Raw genomic sequence first — 16,657 nt, forward strand, 5'->3', positions numbered from 1 at the left:
ATCTCTAGGTGGCCCAACTGATGTAGTTTGAAGAAGCTAATACGAAAACTCACACACTATAACTTGCTTTCAGCTTGTTTTAAACTGTAGTATTATTTTCTGAGCTATAGCTCTAACTCATTATTCCGTGCACATTTCTTAAAACTTGGTTAATAATCACATTACAACATGCCTTCTCCAATGGTTATGTTACACTTGTAATATGCCATCACAAAACTTCAGTTCTAACTGGTAACTGCCTCATGTTTCAGACAATGGGTAAATGATACTTTGTGACTAGAACTTACATAGTATGCACCTGACATTCATTTACGCATATATGGTTAAAATTACGTTGCTTTCTTGTTCGTAAACGACAGGGAACTCAAACGTGTAAGTCACATAATACATTTGATCTTAGAACCAGAAGCTAGAGAAACTTAATGGTGCAAAGATAATCAGAACAAGAAGCTAACAGAATGACTTTTGACATAGAAGCAGAACCCCCCATAAGCTTCGAAAACTCAGCAGAGGAAATAACACTCATTTTAAGAGAATTCATCCAATATCGGAATTGCTCCACCAGCGGCAACAATCTGTTGCTCCAACTGAAATTAGAAAAACGTAAGTAAGTTACGAATTTTACAATTCATATGTAAAGAAATTTCAATTTCTCAGCATTTGTTCTTTCAGATTATCAATGAACATATGGAAATATTCCTCGATCCCTGATCAAGATTTCTGGTATCGTCCTTACCCTTGGCGTGTTTATGACGTATCCCTTTAGTATAATAGCACAACAAGATTTGATTAACTAAAAAAAAACACAAGTGATACGTGTCAAAATGACAGCAAAGTGTGTGATCGAGATTTCTGGTGATGTCCCCGAACATCTTTCTCGACAAGTTAAAGAGATCGAGGACATACCCGAAATAAAGCCTCAAGCTTGGTTTTGGCAAGCAAGTACTCCTGCTTAACTTCTTGCAAGCATCTCAAACACCTAACAAAATATTCACATTTTCAAACTAGTCAGGATCGGTGTCTATTTAGCTTCATATGGGGATCTTGGAAGGGGAAAAAATAAAAATAAAAAATTCTTACGCTTCAATGTTTCGTTCATCACAGCAGTTTCGGAAAGTAATGCAGGCATTCTTGACTCGCTGTGCCCCAATGCTATTATACCAACAGTACAAACTATTAGAACTAGAGGAAAATCATGAGTTCAATCTGAAAACTTCGCATATGAATATGTTTCTATAATGGGTATTCGAGAATCGATTCGTGAAAGTTTATGAATTCGAAAAAAATTGTGTTGAAAAGTGATATAGAGGGAGCTTGTAAAGCCTCTTTTATCCAGTGATATGGTGTGAGTGAAGAAAGGCTGAAACTTAGCTAACTGTCAGTAATTTTTCATCTGCTATTTTAAAATGGTGAAGTTGTAAGTACTATAATTCCAAACAACAAAAGTAAACAAAATACTTCATCTAAAAAACCTTCTAAAATATTTTGTTTCTTGTTACGAATACCTTGAGCTACTGCCTTTCAGCTGGTGAACGTGAGCATCAATCTTTATGAAGTCCACATTCTGCTGATCTCTGTACAATAATCTCACCGTTACTCTATCTCTTGCACTCAAAAGAGCTCACTCGCACACAGATGGAATCATGGAACCATGAAACATAACATATTTGCATTACCCGAATCTTGAGTAAAATTTCAAGACATAAAAAAACAACGATAAGCGCGAAATTTGCATGTATTTCCAGATTTTGAGTGGTTGGAAGCAACTATCATATGCCATATAAACCTAAATGGAGAGTTTAAAGGGCGGAAAACCAAGAGATTAACGTATGAGGTGAAAGAATCTCTCAAATTCATACTTCCGCTCTACAATTGTCACATGAAACTAATGAGAGGTAAATAATATAGGGGCAAAGAGCTCTAGTCAATGGGGATACTGCTCTGTTTGCTCCATGGCTTTGCCAGAAATGCATATTATTACTACTACACACAATATGATGCATACAAACACAGATAAACACATAGAAGAAGAATCCTCACAAAGCTTTGGTAAGATCATTGAGAAGTCTTTCAGAATCCTCAAAGAAAAGAGAAACCACTTCAACAACAAAATCAGGATTACTCTCATCTTGAAGCAGCTGCAACTGACTAAACTGCCCATCCAAGAATCCCTTCAAACAACCACCAAAATACCCACATCAAAACAAAACAGAGAACAGCATCAAACCAATAGAAGAAAAAACCAGCAAGAAAACGTCAGAAAACCAATCCATATTTTTTCCCATTTCTCCTATGTTAGTTAGTTACCTCACGAAACAAAGCAGCAATATATTCAAGAAAACTCCTCTGCAACTGACCCACCTCCATGTTTCCGCCTCCCAAACAAGAGCTCGTTTGTCTTTACAAACCAATAACGAAAGCCGACCGGTTAAAAGTTGGCAATCCCAGATCTTGAGGGATATAATAAAATCTTGAAAGGGATCTGGTGGAGTTAATTCTTTGAACACAGACTGCTGCACTGATAAAGATGGAAACTTTTTTACCTGGTTCTGGTGATCTGCAGTGTAAATCTGCAGTCTACACTACTTTTTCTCTGCCTTTTTATTTATTTGGGATTTGCGCTGTTTTGTTATCGACGGCCCCTACCATATTTTTGGCATTTTGTGGCACCATTTGTTGAGGCTATCCAAATCTGCAGATACGTCTCGCCTAGCCTACCACCATCTTTTGCCATCCCCACTTCTTTCTCCATGTATAATATTTTATTGCAGATTCTCTGTAATGTTGCTTCCAATTATATTTCTCCTTGTTTTTTTATAATAAATATATATATTACAACAACATGCATCGATTCTTTATTTAATACTGGAGTAGGTCTCACGAATATTTATCTGTGAAAAGCGCCAATCATACCGATATTTACAGTAAAAAAGTAATACTCTTAGCATAAAAAATAACATTTTTCATGGATGACTCAAATAAGAGATCCGTCTTATAAAATACGACTCGTTTTATGTTAATGTTTTGAGCTGATAAACTACATGTTCATAAAAAAAGAGAAATAATAAAAATATTTAATTAAATAAAACTGTATTTCTTGAGCATCTTAATTTTTTAAAAATATAATTTACACGAAAAAGTGACGAAAGACTCGATGAAGTTTAATATAAAACAAGTCTTTAAATATCTTTTCAACGCATCATTATTATTGATGCTGGGATAAATTATATTCCCTATATATATATATATATATTAAAAAGAGCATTTTTTTTAAAAAAAAATGAATATTTTAGCATGGCTCTCACTTTCATTCTTTCTTTTTCATGCACCCTTTACAATAAAAAGTTGAAAATAAATAATTGAAATATTAAAATCAAAGTCTAATGTATTCTAGATGCCCTCCATTGTGCTTGAAGCATCTCTTATCACATAGATTGACCTAACAATATTGAGTATGTCTCTTGTGAGACAATCTCACGAATCTTTATCTGAGAGACAGGTCAACCCTACCGATATTCACAATAAAAAGTAATACTCTTAATATAAAAAAAATACTTTTTCATGAATGACCCAAATAAGATATATGTCTCACAAAGTACGACTCGTGATATTGTCTCATACAAGTTTTTGCCAATAATATGTCTGTCCAAGAATAATTTATTTAATTTTTCTGCAATAATATATATTTTTAAAGATTATTAGAAAATGAAAGAACCCTTAACGTGTTTAATGGGAAAGGGATTAAAGATAACATACTTTATAATATAATAACATCTCCATGCCCAAAGTATGAAGATTCCTTCGCCTCAAATTTATTTTAATGCTCAACAACTCAATTGGGGTGTACCTCAAATTTATTGAATTCATTTAATTTTCATCCCAAACAAGAAGACCATAATAAACTCTAGTTAACCTAGTCCAATATGGCAATATGGAATGAACTTGTAGTCATAAATTCGAGTCGATAATCATATTATAAGTTCATCATCCGAACTCATTTGTTTTCAGTCCGTGATAGGGATCTTGAACAAAGAAATAGACCCTTGAAGTTACATACAATCATACTCAATTCGATGAAATATTTGAGAACAATTGAAAGTTGTAACGATGATATATCGGTAATTGTTAAATAAAATTTTGTAATGTGTGCATGCTTTCAATAGTGGAATGAACAAAATCGCATGAATTTGGGAGAGAGAGCATAAAATAACAATAAAAAAAACACGATTAACTTATGTTTGACATTAACAACCACATAAAAACAAGTTGATAAAAATACATAAAATGTAAAGTTGTTGATTAGTTGCCATATTAAAATAATGGGCTTAATTCTAGTAGTTCACAGATAATGTGGTCTGTGGATATTGCCAATAATGCCAGCCAAAATGCTTATTAAAAATATTTTCAAGTACAAAATAATACATTGGTCTATTTGAAATAATATGGCTTAGTTATTTTGGCATAGGTTGTTCAAAGAACACTAAATGACATTGCATATCCTAAATGACTCTACTTTAGCCAACGTTAGCAATTAGCATGAGGCACATGAAAAAAATAATTCTATAAAATATGCGATTGATTGATTAATTAATCTAACCCGTCGAACGATTAGAGCTAGTTTTATGTTCTTCAACTCATCCCGACTTTGAATAAGAATCAATAATTTAGTTTTTGTTTACATGTAACCATATATTTCTTTAATAAATGTATTTATATGATTTATTATATTTTAAAGTAACAATTTGTTTTATAAATATTTTTTTAAAAAATATTTGAAATAATTTTGTAGGACCACCTTATTGCATTCAATTATTGGTGCATAAAAAGAGAAGGGAACTTTTGGATGGTCCACTACCATTTGTTCATATTTATAGTTCTATCAAATGAATGTGACCATTCGTGATGTATTTTGTTGCTTATGCATAGAGAAGTGTACAATAATAAAGCCAATGTCGAAATATAAAATGGGAGAAAAAGGAATTATTGTTTTCAATAAATTCAATATAAAATTTGTAGGATTAAGTACTTACCGCTTTACCAAAAGCTATAGCTGATAGTAATGGTGTAACTCAAATATTTTAAACCGCACAGCAGCTCAAGCGCCACGGTTCGATCGCTCTACCAAGTAAGGACAATTATTGCACTCAACAATCTCCCTCTCAATAATTGCACTCCTTGCAATCAATGTGAATCGAACCCGTGACCTTGGTTCTGATACTAATTGTAGGACCGAGTGCTTACCACTTTACTAAAAGTTATAGCTAGTAGTAATTGTGCAACTCAAATCTTTTAAACCGCACAGCAGTTCAAGCACCACGGTTCGATCGCTCTACCAAACAAAGACAATTATTGCACCCAACATAATTTCATATAGCAAAAGCTTTTGCATAAATGGATGTTGTAACAACTTATTTTATAACATTCACTTCAAGAATGTAACATAACATAACATCCCAAACGTTTAAAAATCTGAGTATATATGACCAAAGATATAGAGGAAAGTATGAGTTTCTTGAATAAAGAGTAAAAGAAAAACTATCATTGAATCAAGAACAAACAAAATGTAAGTCCTAAAGAAATGACTCAATTACAAGTGAGAGATTAAAAACAAGGGAACCAATGTTTGTTTGTTCCCATCCTACTTTTTTTCTTCTACAAACAAAGTGAACTCACTCATAGCCATTTCTACCGTATATCTTTCCGTTTTGTTCAACTGGACCATCATCAAGCTAGTAACATCCTAGGGAGAACTTTTTATACGACGATCCGAGGTGATAGTGAGTAACTTGGAGGAACTATACATACATTCAATCACTCAATCACAATTGAGTTGTCTTTTGTTAGTTTGTCTCAGGAACCGCCATTTAGACACTGGTTTTCTTGTTCCAACGAGTTATCAGATTTAAGGCTCCTTTCACTAGATGATTTGTTTGAGTTGCATTCTTCCTCCTCAATTAGCTCCAAAGGGCATGTCCTCTTGAGTGCAGGCCTCTTTTGGAACTTTTTCTTGCTCTGAGTTACCCAGTCATCACCTTTTAGCATTCTTACGACCTGCCTCCCATGAAAGAATCATTTAATCCGAATGAATTACTATATCATACTGTTTTGTGCTTGATACACCGAAGGGGTTCTTAAGATAAGTTACTTGCCTGGCTCATTTGAGGCCTTTCAATTGAATTTTGATCTGTACATAGGGATGCAACCGTACACATACGATTTATCTGATCAGATTCATATGAACCATCTAATGATGGATCGACAATCTCGACAATACATTTCTTGTTTAGCAGAGGTTTTGCCTGTAAGATGTTAATAAATTTATGAAAGATAGATAGTGTTTCTTTGTTTAAATAAGAAGAGAGTTACATCACTAGGCCAAGAACAGAAGCAAAAGTGCATACCCACATTACAACGCTGTTGTGTGACTCGTCTAGAGCTGGCCGGCCACTAATGAGCTCTAATAACAGTACTCCAAAGGCATATACATCGGTCTTTTCATCAACTATGCCATGAATAAAAAGCTCGGGGGCAAGATAGCTGCCGAGTAAAGAGAAAAAATCTACTTATATTGACAAAATTTCAAAAGTTTTAGGCTTTTAGCAGTTTCATGCTTAGCAATAAAAGCAGCCTACCCAAACGTTCCTTCAAACTGTGAAACATCAAGGTGAGTCCAGTTATCAGGAAGCCATTTTGCGAGACCAAAATCAGAAATCTGTACTTAAAATTAAAACATTAAGCACCTACTAAAGAACTTCACAAAAATCAAGCTATCGATCCAATTTTACTTTTAAATGGTCACCGTAATGTTTTTAATCAGGATCCCTCTACCTGAGGTTCAAAATCTTCAGTGAGTAAAATATTGGCAGACTTGATATCTCTATGGATAATTCTTCGTTGGCACCCCTCGTGCAGATATGATAAACCGGAAGCAATGCCTAGAGCAATATTGTACCTTACACTCCATCCCAATTTCTCTTTTTTGTCTGTGTATTGTACAATGAAATTCTTGAATCTTGAAAAGTGAAAATCAAATCAAATCAAAGGTTGCATTTATTTAATTTAGATGAAAGAACGAACCGATAAGCAAAGATGCCAAACTCCCATTTGGTGACAAAGGAAGAACAAGGTGCATCCCTCCTTCAACTCCATAACCAATCACATTGGCAATATTTGGATGGTTCACATGTACTAGTATTCCAAGCTCGGATAAATAATCTGCAGTCATCTCCTCCGGAGTTCCTCGAATCAACCTCTTAATGGCTACTAGTTGACCATCTCCCAAATGCCCCTTGTAAACTTCTGAGTATCCCCCCTCTCCAATCAAGTTATCTACCCAAACATAATTAAAGAAAACAAAGATTGTCAAAACGGATGCATTTTCTTGGCATTTATATTAAGAAATTAAGCATTCAAAATGAGAAAGATTTTAGTTCTTCATCATATACCATGGTTAAAGTTATCGGTTATTTCTTGGAGGTCTGAAAGAGAAAAATTCTTCCACGAAGTTTCGAAGCAATAGTACAAGTCGGCTTCTATATGAGGGGGCAATGCTGGCAAACTCTGTGTATTTCTTGTTCTTCTTCTCGAGAGTTTCTTGATCGAAGGAAGGTGAGGTAAGGTAGGATGAAAAGTATGCAAATGCATTGTTGGCCCCTTTTTCAGTTTCCGAATAAACCCTTTCCATGGAGAATCGGATTTCTCGCTTGTTTCAGCCTCGGAATCTAAAGTTCTTGTAACGGAACAAATTACCGTGTTTGCCTCCTCGCGAACTTCCTCCGTCACCAAGCATTCTTCCATTGTTTCGTCCTCAATAGTTAGAGCTCTCAATTCTAGGCACATTTCAAGAGTGCAATTTTTTGTAATGAGATTAGCGTGTTTCACTTAAACTCGAAATTTCAAGGAAAAAGGGAACCGGAAGCTAGATTTAAGATTACTACCTTTATCAGAAAGAGAAATGGCTGAAGCAGAAAATATCAGTTTCTTTCCTATCACAAAAAATTGTCCTTCAGAACTCTCCGCAGCAGCATTGCATGCATTATCACTTCCCCTGTAATTCGAGAACCTGTTAATATTTGCTAATCCAACATCGGAACAATTTTACACAAACGAGATTATCTATTCATTCTGCAAATTACATGAAAAATCGGCAAGATTTTGCAGAAATGGATCGTTATTATCATAAAATGAGAAAAAAAGACCAAATTTTTTGCAGATTTAAAGATCAACGAATCCATCCACCATTTACCACTAACAATCCTTCAGCAGAATCCCAGAAAACATTACATGCATACAGCCTAACTTCAGGAAAAAATATAACGTAAAGAAAATGACTCAAAATTACCTTGGGGAAGTTAAAGGGTCACGAGCAATTTCCATGGCTCCAAACGCATCAAAATAACAGTACCTCAAGAACCAATGATCTATATCTTATATATTATATATTAAGTTCCAGCAATTTTCCAATCCAGAATGAAAGAAAGAAGAATGAGAAAATGATGAAAAATGGGAATAATGGTGGGTGAATATTGTCCACATTAAATGTAAGATCTTCATGCTGAAAATTCGGCTTCTCCGAGGTTAATTTTTCCGAAGTGTCACCTGGGACACAGAATTAGATACACGACGTTTACACGGAATATACTGATTTTCCACACAGTTACAAGGCACATTAGATGGTATATTTTTTAAAAAAAATATCGTACACTATCATATATATTATGTTAAAAAAAATATATTACGAATTTCTATATATAAAATTTTCATTTTTAGTAAAATATGACTTGTATGTCAATGCATGTCATTAATTTTTTAGATTTATTTTTATATTTGGAGATGAGGTGTTTACTAGGGATGACAACTTTCCTTCACGGGTTTGGAGCCCCGTGGGGAAAACCCGAAACGGGGATGAGATCCCCGATTTTTTCGGGTTCGGGTTCGGGTTTGGGGATTTTTTTAAATTTCGATGTAGTTCGGGGCAGGTATGTGATTATTATCCTCATCTCCGAACCCACCCCGAAAATAATATCAATAATAAAATAAAAGTATTATTAATATAATAATAATATTATTTTTAAAAATATTAATAATATTATTATTAATATTGATATTAAAATTAATATTAATATTATCACTAATAATAATAGATAATAATAAGTTTTAGTTTGGGAAAATTTTCGAATCCGTCATCATCTTACCATATTAATATTTTTGAAACGGGGATGAGAGTGAGGATGAGAAGTTGATCCCCGAAGTTTCGGGTTTGGGGATTCCTCGGACCCGAAAAAGTGGGGATCGGGGCGGGTATGGAATTCGGGGACGGGAATGGCAAACCCGCCCCCGCCCCGTCCTATTATCATCCCTAGTGTTTACACATGTTAATGGCATTATCGGAAAATTCACATGATTACAAAGAATTGAATAAAATTTAAATGATAAAAAAATTTCAAAATATGTAAGTAAAGAAATTTCTTTTATGATTTAACGAAATTTGGTTACCGAATTGTTTTTTTTCTTTAAAAAAAAAAAGAAAGAAATGGTACCAAAATTTAGTTCACTTAGATGAGATTTCAATGTCGACACGTGGGTAACTAACAAAACTGTCAACGAAACAAATGACAGCGTCATTTTGAAGGGGGGACTCCCGCGAAAGAAATCTCCTCTCTTCCAATAGTTCTTTGGTTCTTTATCAACTAGGATTCAGAAAAACTCACCAAGCAAACTCCATAAGCTTACATGGAAAACAACAATAAGATTATAACAAAAAGTAATCTGATTACAACTTTGAATTTATAATCATCTGTGATATACTTGTATGCATATCATAAACTCACTTTACAATCTATAGTTGCATGCACATAAAATCTAAAATAAAAGATCAAATCATACGATGTGTCAGTTGATATTCCGTGTGATCAAACCCTCGAAAACAAGATAAAGATCATTGTTATCCGGGCCAAAGATTTCATCGGCCTTCCGTAAGGTATCCTAACATGATAAGCGAGTAAATAGGATCAAGAAGACGATAAATTCTTGTACCGCACACAAGAAAGCAAGATCAACGGATGTCGCGTGCGAGTAATGTACATAATCGCGTACCTCTTTTGTTTGCTTATGGGAATTTAATTCCTTCACATTTGCTAGAAACGCCCCAAACTGCTCGTATGATAGCCGAGTTCTGACGAACCAAGAAAAATATCATTTAACATTTGGTGCGACTATTAGAACATCGGTCAGTAATAAAAAAGTAGAAGAGATGTGGATAGATTAGAAATAATGGTGAAATTATAAAGGGGTAGCCATTCAATTGCATTTTTCACAAGATCATGGACCACCCACTTAATGGGAAAAAATGCACACATAAAGTTGATAAATACGATTTAAATTTATTGAGATAGCATGATAAACTGAGAGTATCTAGTTAGTGGTTCTGTGTGATAAAGAGCCATGACAATGTTCATCAACCATTTTTCATGAGAAAAACCATGTACCTGACTTGGCGGAAGAATTCTTTTCCGTCTACACGGGTTCTCCCTGATGTAAGAACAAAGTCATTAGATACTAGGCTGCCTTTATTAAGATATTATTGAAGGAAATATGACATAGAAAGTACGATATAATGAAGATCATAAGTAGTTTCCAGCAACCATTCGTAATTCCCGAATAAGATGGACTTGAAATAGAAGAAGGTAATTGAGTAATAAGAGTGGTATTCACGGTTCTGTAAGACTATAACCTTTACTGATTTATGACTAACCTGTTTGTGATCCTGAATCCAAGCCAGATATCGAACTGTACTTGCTAGATGACATAGAAGACAATGAAGAAGATAGACTTGGAGGGGAACCAGGAGGCGTAAACCGAGGTGTGCCGCTAGTTTGGGATGCTAGCAGCAAGCCCTGTGATACACGTGGCCTCACAGCTGTCATGTTGATAAAAGAATGATTAGAAACATATCAGTTTTGCACTTCAAAGCAGGCAAATGCAATGGGAAGATCATATCGAAAATGAAAAAAAGAAGGGCAAGAAGGGTTTTCCTAAAATCAGCAATTAACTCTACAACATAACACATACTTTCAGACTCTGTGTCGTCAGAATACAAGTTACTGGCATGATCTGAGAATTGGCTGTGCGTTGAAGCTGTTCTGCTTGGCAGTGATAATGCATCATCCTCTAAGACATTCCAACAACATAATCAAATGAACACATAAGAAATAAAGAATACACTGCGGAATCAGAATCAATTTTTTTTTTTACTATTTTAGAGTAGTTTGTGCGGCTGCATTGAGCAGCGCACTTTTCTTTTTGGGAGGATCTTTCCCCTTAGGTTAGAACCCATGAAAAGAAGTCACTTGAAATAGCAGACCTTGATTACTTGAATCGTATTTGGCAGCAGCTTTCGGAGCACTTGCCTATCAAACCAAAAACGGAAAGTGATCAAACCGATGGTTTAGTTGTTAGAGCAGAACCTCAGCCTTATATCTGCAAATATGCTCATCAGAAGAGCACGAAAAATATGTGCTGATCTTATTTAGAAATTTAATCACTTACAGGGTTGTCTTCTTCATCTTGCAGAGATCGCATGAGTGTCTTTCTGAAGGCCTCCAACTACACCAACAAAAGCTGTAAGAACATTGTTCTAGATGAACACAGTAATTAATATTGACACAAGATTTCAATGAGTTACCAAGATTTAGATGTTAAGTGCCTAAGAGGACTTGAATGTTTCATATCGAAGAAGGTAATGGGACACACAGTTCTGATGACTTATGTGGCCAAACCTAGGAGTCAGCCTAAACTGACTACAAACTTTTACGAAGTATGCAGCATAAGAAAATGCAATATGGCTTTTAACAGAAAGGAACAATTCAAAGTTTAGATACAATTTCTCAATGATCAAACGCCATGTATATATCCCAATAAATTAATTTTAACTTGCTAATTTGCTGTAGTGTAATAGCCAAGAAAGAGGCTGTAAACTGTACACCATACATATCCGGGAGTATCAGAAATGAAAAAGAAAGAAAGTGCACCAGAAATGACACAAAGTTAAACCACTATAAATCTCGCATAATTCACAAACGTAGACTGCCAAAAGTTAAAAATTACACCTTTGTAACATCCCTATTCAGCTTTTTCACCGTGCCGCTAAGTTGCACATTCTCCTTCATCAAGCTCTCCTATACCTCAACAAATCCAGACAAACAAACATAGAATGTCCATACCCCAAAGTCCAAACAAAATAACAATTCACCATTAACAGATAACAACTAACTCCAATTTTTCGACGTCCTAAGTCAGGATTTGTGTCCGACCTTTTCCTGCTGAACTTGAGCAAGCTTGTCTGACGCCTCGCTCAACGAGGCGTCGAGTGACTCAATCTGCGATTCGAGGCTGGAAATGATAGCGTCTTTGTCAGCCACATCCTGGCGGAGGACGGAAGCCTCCGACTCGAGTGCGCTGACACGCGTGGACAGAGCAATGGAGGTAATCTTCCGCGCGACATCGAGCTGCTCGAACGGATCGGTGGGCAAAACCTCCAGCAATTCGTGGGGAAGGTCCAACTTCGGGCCGCCGCCTCCTCCCAATTCTCTTCGACATCATATTTTTGCTTCTTCACTAACTCAAGTCACAAAAAGAGTAAATAAATGGATTTCTTATTTATTTTATTTGTATATAATATAATATTAATAATTTGTGGGCGAAAAAATGTTGCCTTTGTTTGGATAAGAAAATTGCTTCTTCTTTTTGGTTTAAAACTATTACAACTATTTGAAGATGGGACGAAGTGAGAACTATATTTTATTAACGTGGGAATATCGTCTCTCTCGTAGGGGAAAGGGCAAAGAAAATCTTGTTTTGGATTTCTTGGATGTATGATCGTTTTCAATTCGATGTAAATTCTGTGTGTGTAAAAATGAGTGGTTGCTTTCTCTCTTGTCTGCGGCCATTTGTAACCATGCATTAGGTTTTGGCGGGTACCTTTTTTGTCAATAATTTTGTCTTATATATTATATAGAATGTATAGGGAATTTGAAGTATATTGCGTATCGTTCTCATGGATTTTTGGTCGATGAGATGTAAAATTTGGAAAATCTGGAATTGTTTCATGGGTTTTAAAACGGCACAATTCAATTTGAAGTTTACATAAACAAGCATGTTACCAAGTTGACTCGATGGTCTGAAAAAGCCTCATAGTTTTGTTAGATTTAAAAATCTTATCGCATAACGATGGGGAAATTCCAGTATCATTTTTTGGGGGTTAATTCTCACTGATTCAAATACTAGCTGGGTTGTCAGAAAGGCAAATTTGGCATATATGAACCAAAACCAAAAATAACGGTGTTTGGTGGATTGTTCCCTCTCTTTGTGTGCCTAAGGGCTGCCTCAAGGGGTTGATTTCGTCTTGAAGTCTGAACATCATGGCTCATCCAGTGTGCCATTTGAGTATTCATCCCCGGCAATTCCAAAACTTCCATTCGGCACACGGTTGGGATTAGTGTTTGCTGGCTGAGCGGAAAGAGAGCTTCCTCGTGTCTGCCGGTTCTGTGAAGCTGTAGTACTTCTTGTTGCCTTGAGACGAGCCTTCCTACCCTGTCGCCAAGTGATTGAAGAGTCATGAGTAACAGAGACTGCCAAGTAATGTAACTGATGACATTTTATCTCAATTTGCCATAGTGGACATTTGAAAACTAGAGGATGAAGTTCATGTTGCAAAAATTTGCAGTTCAGGCTGACTTATTTGAACCTGTAGAACCATGATTGAAGTTTTATTTTAGTTTTGACAAAAAGTGAAACCAATTCTATCATGCTCAAGGAGAGTGCTATAATTTAGTATGGTTTTCATTTCATTTAGCGTGATTGCACTATATATCAAATTATGTAATTTCAACCCAAATCAAATCAATCAAGTGCAACCTAGGAGAATTTGGGAAGAAAATTTGACCTTGCCCATGCACTTCTCCAAGTGTGGCGCAAATCTTCCAGCCATAATAGACCTCCCACAGTTCATGCAGTCAAATATTTCATTTGCAATTGGAGGGTGAGTTTGCCCAAATATATCAACATATTTTCCATTGGCTTCGCCGCTATGACTTGGATCAGACGCCCTTGCTCTTGCTTCGGCAGACAACCTTAGTTCTTCTTCCTCGAGGTCCACTTTACTATCAAGTCCTAGTCTGACAATACGGTGCGACTCCGATGCAACATCAATGATGATGGAATCAAGAAGGTCTCTGAAAAGGTCAGAGCACAACTGCAAATCAAACCCAATAACAAGAAAATCCCAATCATGTTCATTATAGTAAACAAAAACCACAAGTCACCTCATCAGAAATTTTATAAGTTCCACTGATATGGTTGCTAAAGAAGGAGACAACATTCAACCACACCCTTGAGGCATCTATGAAATTGTTCATCATGAAAATGGAAGGATGTAGGCATGTAGCTAAGGAACAGGGCAAGAGACATAAGACTGATTATAGAACCGAAAACTGAGCAGCAGTAAGAAATTGATTTAAAAGTTGGGAGTCCAGGGCAAAAACAAGGGCCAAAAATCAATTCTCATCGCAAAGTACACCTTAAAATAACAGATAAAATTAAAATTATATGAAGAAGATTAGGAAGGCTTCTATTCTAGGATAACAGGCACAAATGATCAACATTTTCACCTAATTCATTTTTAAAAAATTAGTCGCAGTAGATATGCAAAATCCAGATACAGTTCATCTTTGTAAACACCCCCAACACCTTAAATCTATTAAATTACAAATATGAGTTCAGAGTTGATTACCTCAGAGGTAGAAGAAACATCATTCTCTTTCAGCATTGACATGGATAAAACACCAGAACAACGATGCTTATCACGGTTATGCCGTCCTGAGCACAATCAACCAAGGCAAAATGACTATGCAAAGCCAACTGCCATTTCAAAAAATCACAAATAAACAATGATTCAAAGTTCTTCCCCATTCTTTTAATTCCCATTCCGAATAAGCATAAACCACACTAAATACATAATTTTCAATGGTAAATTGACATTTAGAAAGTCCGATGAAATCGGAAAAACGAACTTGCTGACCCAAAAGTTTGTCATAAAAAGAGTAATTTTATGATATAAATTCACTCAAAAAAGCTGACCAAGAGTGGTGCGATCTCTTTACAAGAGTAAACCATAACCATAACAAGTATACAACAAAAAATAATCAAGCAGCAGAAACAGACAGAAAAAACAAATCGGCAATCAGAACAATGCATAACGTATAACACAATTGAATCATTAAAATTGATGTATCGATATTGATGCAAAAATTGAGAGATCCATAATCTGATATTTATTAATTAAAATCCAAACCAGTAAAATAGGGAAACGATAAACAAATCCAATGAAAGGGGAAACGAAACGATAAAGCCCAAGAGTTGCCTGCAGCAGCGCACAGCGAGACCCGTTTCGATCGGTGAAAAATTGAGATGCACAAAACTGTCCTGGGTCGCGCGATTTATTCAAAGAGAACGCGAGACTTCATGAAAAAGGATCAAATGCGCTTTCAGACCAAATTATCAGTCGTGAACATAGCAAAGTTTGGTATTCTCATACTCAACACACAGAAGAAGTTTTTAAAATTTTTATTTGAGGTTCAAAATATTCTTGGACATGGTATATTTAAACTATTCATAAGATATTTAAATTTGATTTACTTTGCGTTTAAGAATGCTGCATACCAAACTAATCACGAATTAGATGAGTTGACCCTTCTTGTAAATTCTTACGAATTTTTTTTTAACTTTTTGAGCATATTCACGATCAGAGATTTTGTTCTTCGTTTAAGTTACACTAGAAATCCACATGAAATTTACGTATGATGAATCACCGTAATCTTGGAATTCTGGCAGCGGTGCAGCGGCGACAACGACAGCGATAGGGCCAGGGCCGATCCTAATAATATTTGGGCCCGAGTCTAACTTTTAAAAACATGCATCCGAATCATAGTAGTGTGTTCATATTTTTTTTAGTTCCATAGCAATTTTTCAAATTAAATCAATACGTCAAAGACAATATAAAAAACTAAATAAATAAAAATATCAAACATGTCCAAAATGATCACTAAAAAACAACCCGCCTAACAGTTTTAGAGCTAAAAATACTAATCAAGTATGTATAATCAAGTTGTTCAGTAATTTCTTTCTCAATCGATAACATAGCCAATCCATTCAATCTTTCTCGTGACATGGTTGATCGGAGAAAAGTTTTGATGAGCTTTAATACAGAGGCAGACAAATAGCTCGTACGAAGAAAGAGAACTTGTCATACGTGGGGCGAAACAAAAAACATGAGCAAACAGAGACAACAGAGTCTGAGAAAGACTCGTGACCAAAATTTCGAGAAAAAATACTTTGAATTAAAACAGAAAATACGCATTACATCCACCAAAATTTCAATCAAAAGAGTAGATTATAGATACCACATAAAGCCCCGAAGAAAGTAAAAAACTACAATAAAAAATTAGAAGCCCGAACAAAGCAAATACGAGAAAATAGACTTACAGCTCCTCACGAGTCTTTCAATCAAACCTAGAGATGACGCAACGACCGGAGTCGATTAGAGCTTGTCTGCAGATGAATATTGGGGAAGATTGAGGGATAAATCGATAACATGCTAAGC

General features: G+C 35.4%; 4 protein-coding genes across 9 annotated transcripts; all 4 read right to left on the bottom strand.

Moving 5' to 3' along the window:
- Positions 1–288: 288 nt before the first annotated feature.
- On the bottom strand, positions 289–2,784 carry LOC142543383 (histidine-containing phosphotransfer protein 1-like). Of its 2 annotated transcripts, XM_075650615.1 has the most exons (7): positions 2,544–2,784; positions 2,308–2,398; positions 2,041–2,171; positions 1,506–1,574; positions 1,081–1,152; positions 907–979; positions 289–587 (listed from the first exon to the last, which is right to left on the bottom strand). In XM_075650615.1, the coding sequence occupies exons 2-7, from the start codon at positions 2,365–2,367 to the stop codon at positions 528–530; spliced, it is 465 nt and encodes a 154-aa protein (XP_075506730.1). In that variant the 5' UTR covers positions 2,368–2,398; positions 2,544–2,784; the 3' UTR covers positions 289–527. The 2 variants fall into 2 exon arrangements, with proteins under 2 accessions (XP_075506730.1, XP_075506729.1); XM_075650614.1 differs by having other exon boundaries at positions 2,308–2,735.
- A 2,777-nt stretch (positions 2,785–5,561) lies between these two features.
- LOC142543384 (receptor-like cytosolic serine/threonine-protein kinase RBK2) lies at positions 5,562–8,666 on the bottom strand. Of its 2 annotated transcripts, none has more exons than XM_075650616.1 (9): positions 8,342–8,666; positions 7,938–8,062; positions 7,446–7,829; positions 7,078–7,329; positions 6,829–6,983; positions 6,633–6,712; positions 6,402–6,537; positions 6,150–6,299; positions 5,562–6,051 (listed from the first exon to the last, which is right to left on the bottom strand). In XM_075650616.1, the coding sequence occupies exons 1-9, from the start codon at positions 8,374–8,376 to the stop codon at positions 5,851–5,853; spliced, it is 1,518 nt and encodes a 505-aa protein (XP_075506731.1). In that variant the 5' UTR covers positions 8,377–8,666; the 3' UTR covers positions 5,562–5,850. The 2 variants fall into 2 exon arrangements, with proteins under 2 accessions (XP_075506731.1, XP_075506732.1); XM_075650617.1 differs by having other exon boundaries at positions 7,938–8,047; positions 8,342–8,665.
- A 1,062-nt stretch (positions 8,667–9,728) lies between these two features.
- LOC142543386 (uncharacterized protein At4g15545-like) lies at positions 9,729–12,665 on the bottom strand. Its single transcript, XM_075650618.1, has 9 exons — positions 12,312–12,665; positions 12,108–12,176; positions 11,548–11,604; positions 11,363–11,408; positions 11,071–11,169; positions 10,754–10,918; positions 10,488–10,530; positions 10,096–10,174; positions 9,729–9,984 (listed from the first exon to the last, which is right to left on the bottom strand). Exons 2-9 carry the CDS (start codon positions 12,165–12,167, stop codon positions 9,892–9,894), a joined length of 642 nt encoding a protein of 213 aa, XP_075506733.1. The 5' UTR covers positions 12,168–12,176; positions 12,312–12,665; the 3' UTR covers positions 9,729–9,891.
- Positions 12,666–13,194: 529 nt separating this feature from the next.
- On the bottom strand, positions 13,195–15,587 carry LOC142543387 (SAGA-associated factor 11-like). 4 transcript variants are annotated; one of them, XM_075650622.1, is made up of 4 exons: positions 14,789–15,587; positions 14,322–14,443; positions 13,943–14,231; positions 13,195–13,590 (listed from the first exon to the last, which is right to left on the bottom strand). In XM_075650622.1, exons 2-4 carry the CDS (start codon positions 14,375–14,377, stop codon positions 13,417–13,419), a joined length of 519 nt encoding a protein of 172 aa, XP_075506737.1. In that variant the 5' UTR covers positions 14,378–14,443; positions 14,789–15,587; the 3' UTR covers positions 13,195–13,416. The 4 variants fall into 4 exon arrangements, with proteins under 4 accessions (XP_075506737.1, XP_075506735.1, XP_075506734.1 ...); XM_075650620.1 differs by lacking the exon at positions 14,322–14,443 and having other exon boundaries at positions 13,943–14,251; positions 14,789–14,916; positions 15,419–15,580; XM_075650619.1 differs by lacking the exon at positions 14,322–14,443 and having other exon boundaries at positions 13,943–14,251; positions 14,789–14,916; positions 15,350–15,580.
- Positions 15,588–16,657: the final 1,070 nt, after the last annotated feature.

This window comes from Primulina tabacum, chromosome 4 (assembly GCF_025594145.1).
Source record: "Primulina tabacum isolate GXHZ01 chromosome 4, ASM2559414v2, whole genome shotgun sequence".
NCBI lineage: Eukaryota > Viridiplantae > Streptophyta > Magnoliopsida > Lamiales > Gesneriaceae > Primulina > Primulina tabacum.

What these genes read in the sequence shown, in the direction of transcription:
- LOC142543384 (XM_075650616.1), bottom strand. Translation starts at nt 8,376, where the DNA reads ATGGAAATTGCTCGTGACCCTTTAACTTCCCCAAG. An exon ending in CATTTCTCTTTCTGATAAAG is followed by an intron (nt 7,830 to 7,937) that starts GTAGTAATCTTA and finishes AAATGTGCCTAG; the next exon opens with AATTGAGAGCTCTAACTATT. An exon ending in CTGAAGATTTTGAACCTCAG is followed by an intron (nt 6,713 to 6,828) that starts GTAGAGGGATCC and finishes TTTTAAGTACAG; the next exon opens with ATTTCTGATTTTGGTCTCGC.
- LOC142543387 (XM_075650620.1), bottom strand. Translation starts at nt 14,830, where the DNA reads ATGTCAATGCTGAAAGAGAATGATGTTTCTTCTACCTCTGAG. An exon ending in ATGTTTCTTCTACCTCTGAG is followed by an intron (nt 14,252 to 14,788) that starts GTAATCAACTCT and finishes TTTGATTTGCAG; the next exon opens with TTGTGCTCTGACCTTTTCAG. An exon ending in TGGAGAAGTGCATGGGCAAG is followed by an intron (nt 13,591 to 13,942) that starts GTCAAATTTTCT and finishes ACTTGGCGACAG; the next exon opens with GGTAGGAAGGCTCGTCTCAA.
- LOC142543386 (XM_075650618.1), bottom strand. Translation starts at nt 12,167, where the DNA reads ATGAAGGAGAATGTGCAACTTAGCGGCACGGTGAAAAAGCTGAATAGG. An exon ending in AAGATGAAGAAGACAACCCT is followed by an intron (nt 11,409 to 11,547) that starts GTAAGTGATTAA and finishes TTGGTTTGATAG; the next exon opens with GCAAGTGCTCCGAAAGCTGC. An exon ending in ATACGATTCAAGTAATCAAG is followed by an intron (nt 11,170 to 11,362) that starts GTCTGCTATTTC and finishes GGAATGTCTTAG; the next exon opens with AGGATGATGCATTATCACTG.
- LOC142543383 (XM_075650615.1), bottom strand. Translation starts at nt 2,367, where the DNA reads ATGGAGGTGGGTCAGTTGCAGAGGAGTTTTCTTGAATATATTGCTGCT. An exon ending in AATGATCTTACCAAAGCTTT is followed by an intron (nt 1,575 to 2,040) that starts GTGAGGATTCTT and finishes ATTATTGTACAG; the next exon opens with AGATCAGCAGAATGTGGACT. An exon ending in CTGAAAGGCAGTAGCTCAAG is followed by an intron (nt 1,153 to 1,505) that starts GTATTCGTAACA and finishes TTGGTATAATAG; the next exon opens with CATTGGGGCACAGCGAGTCA.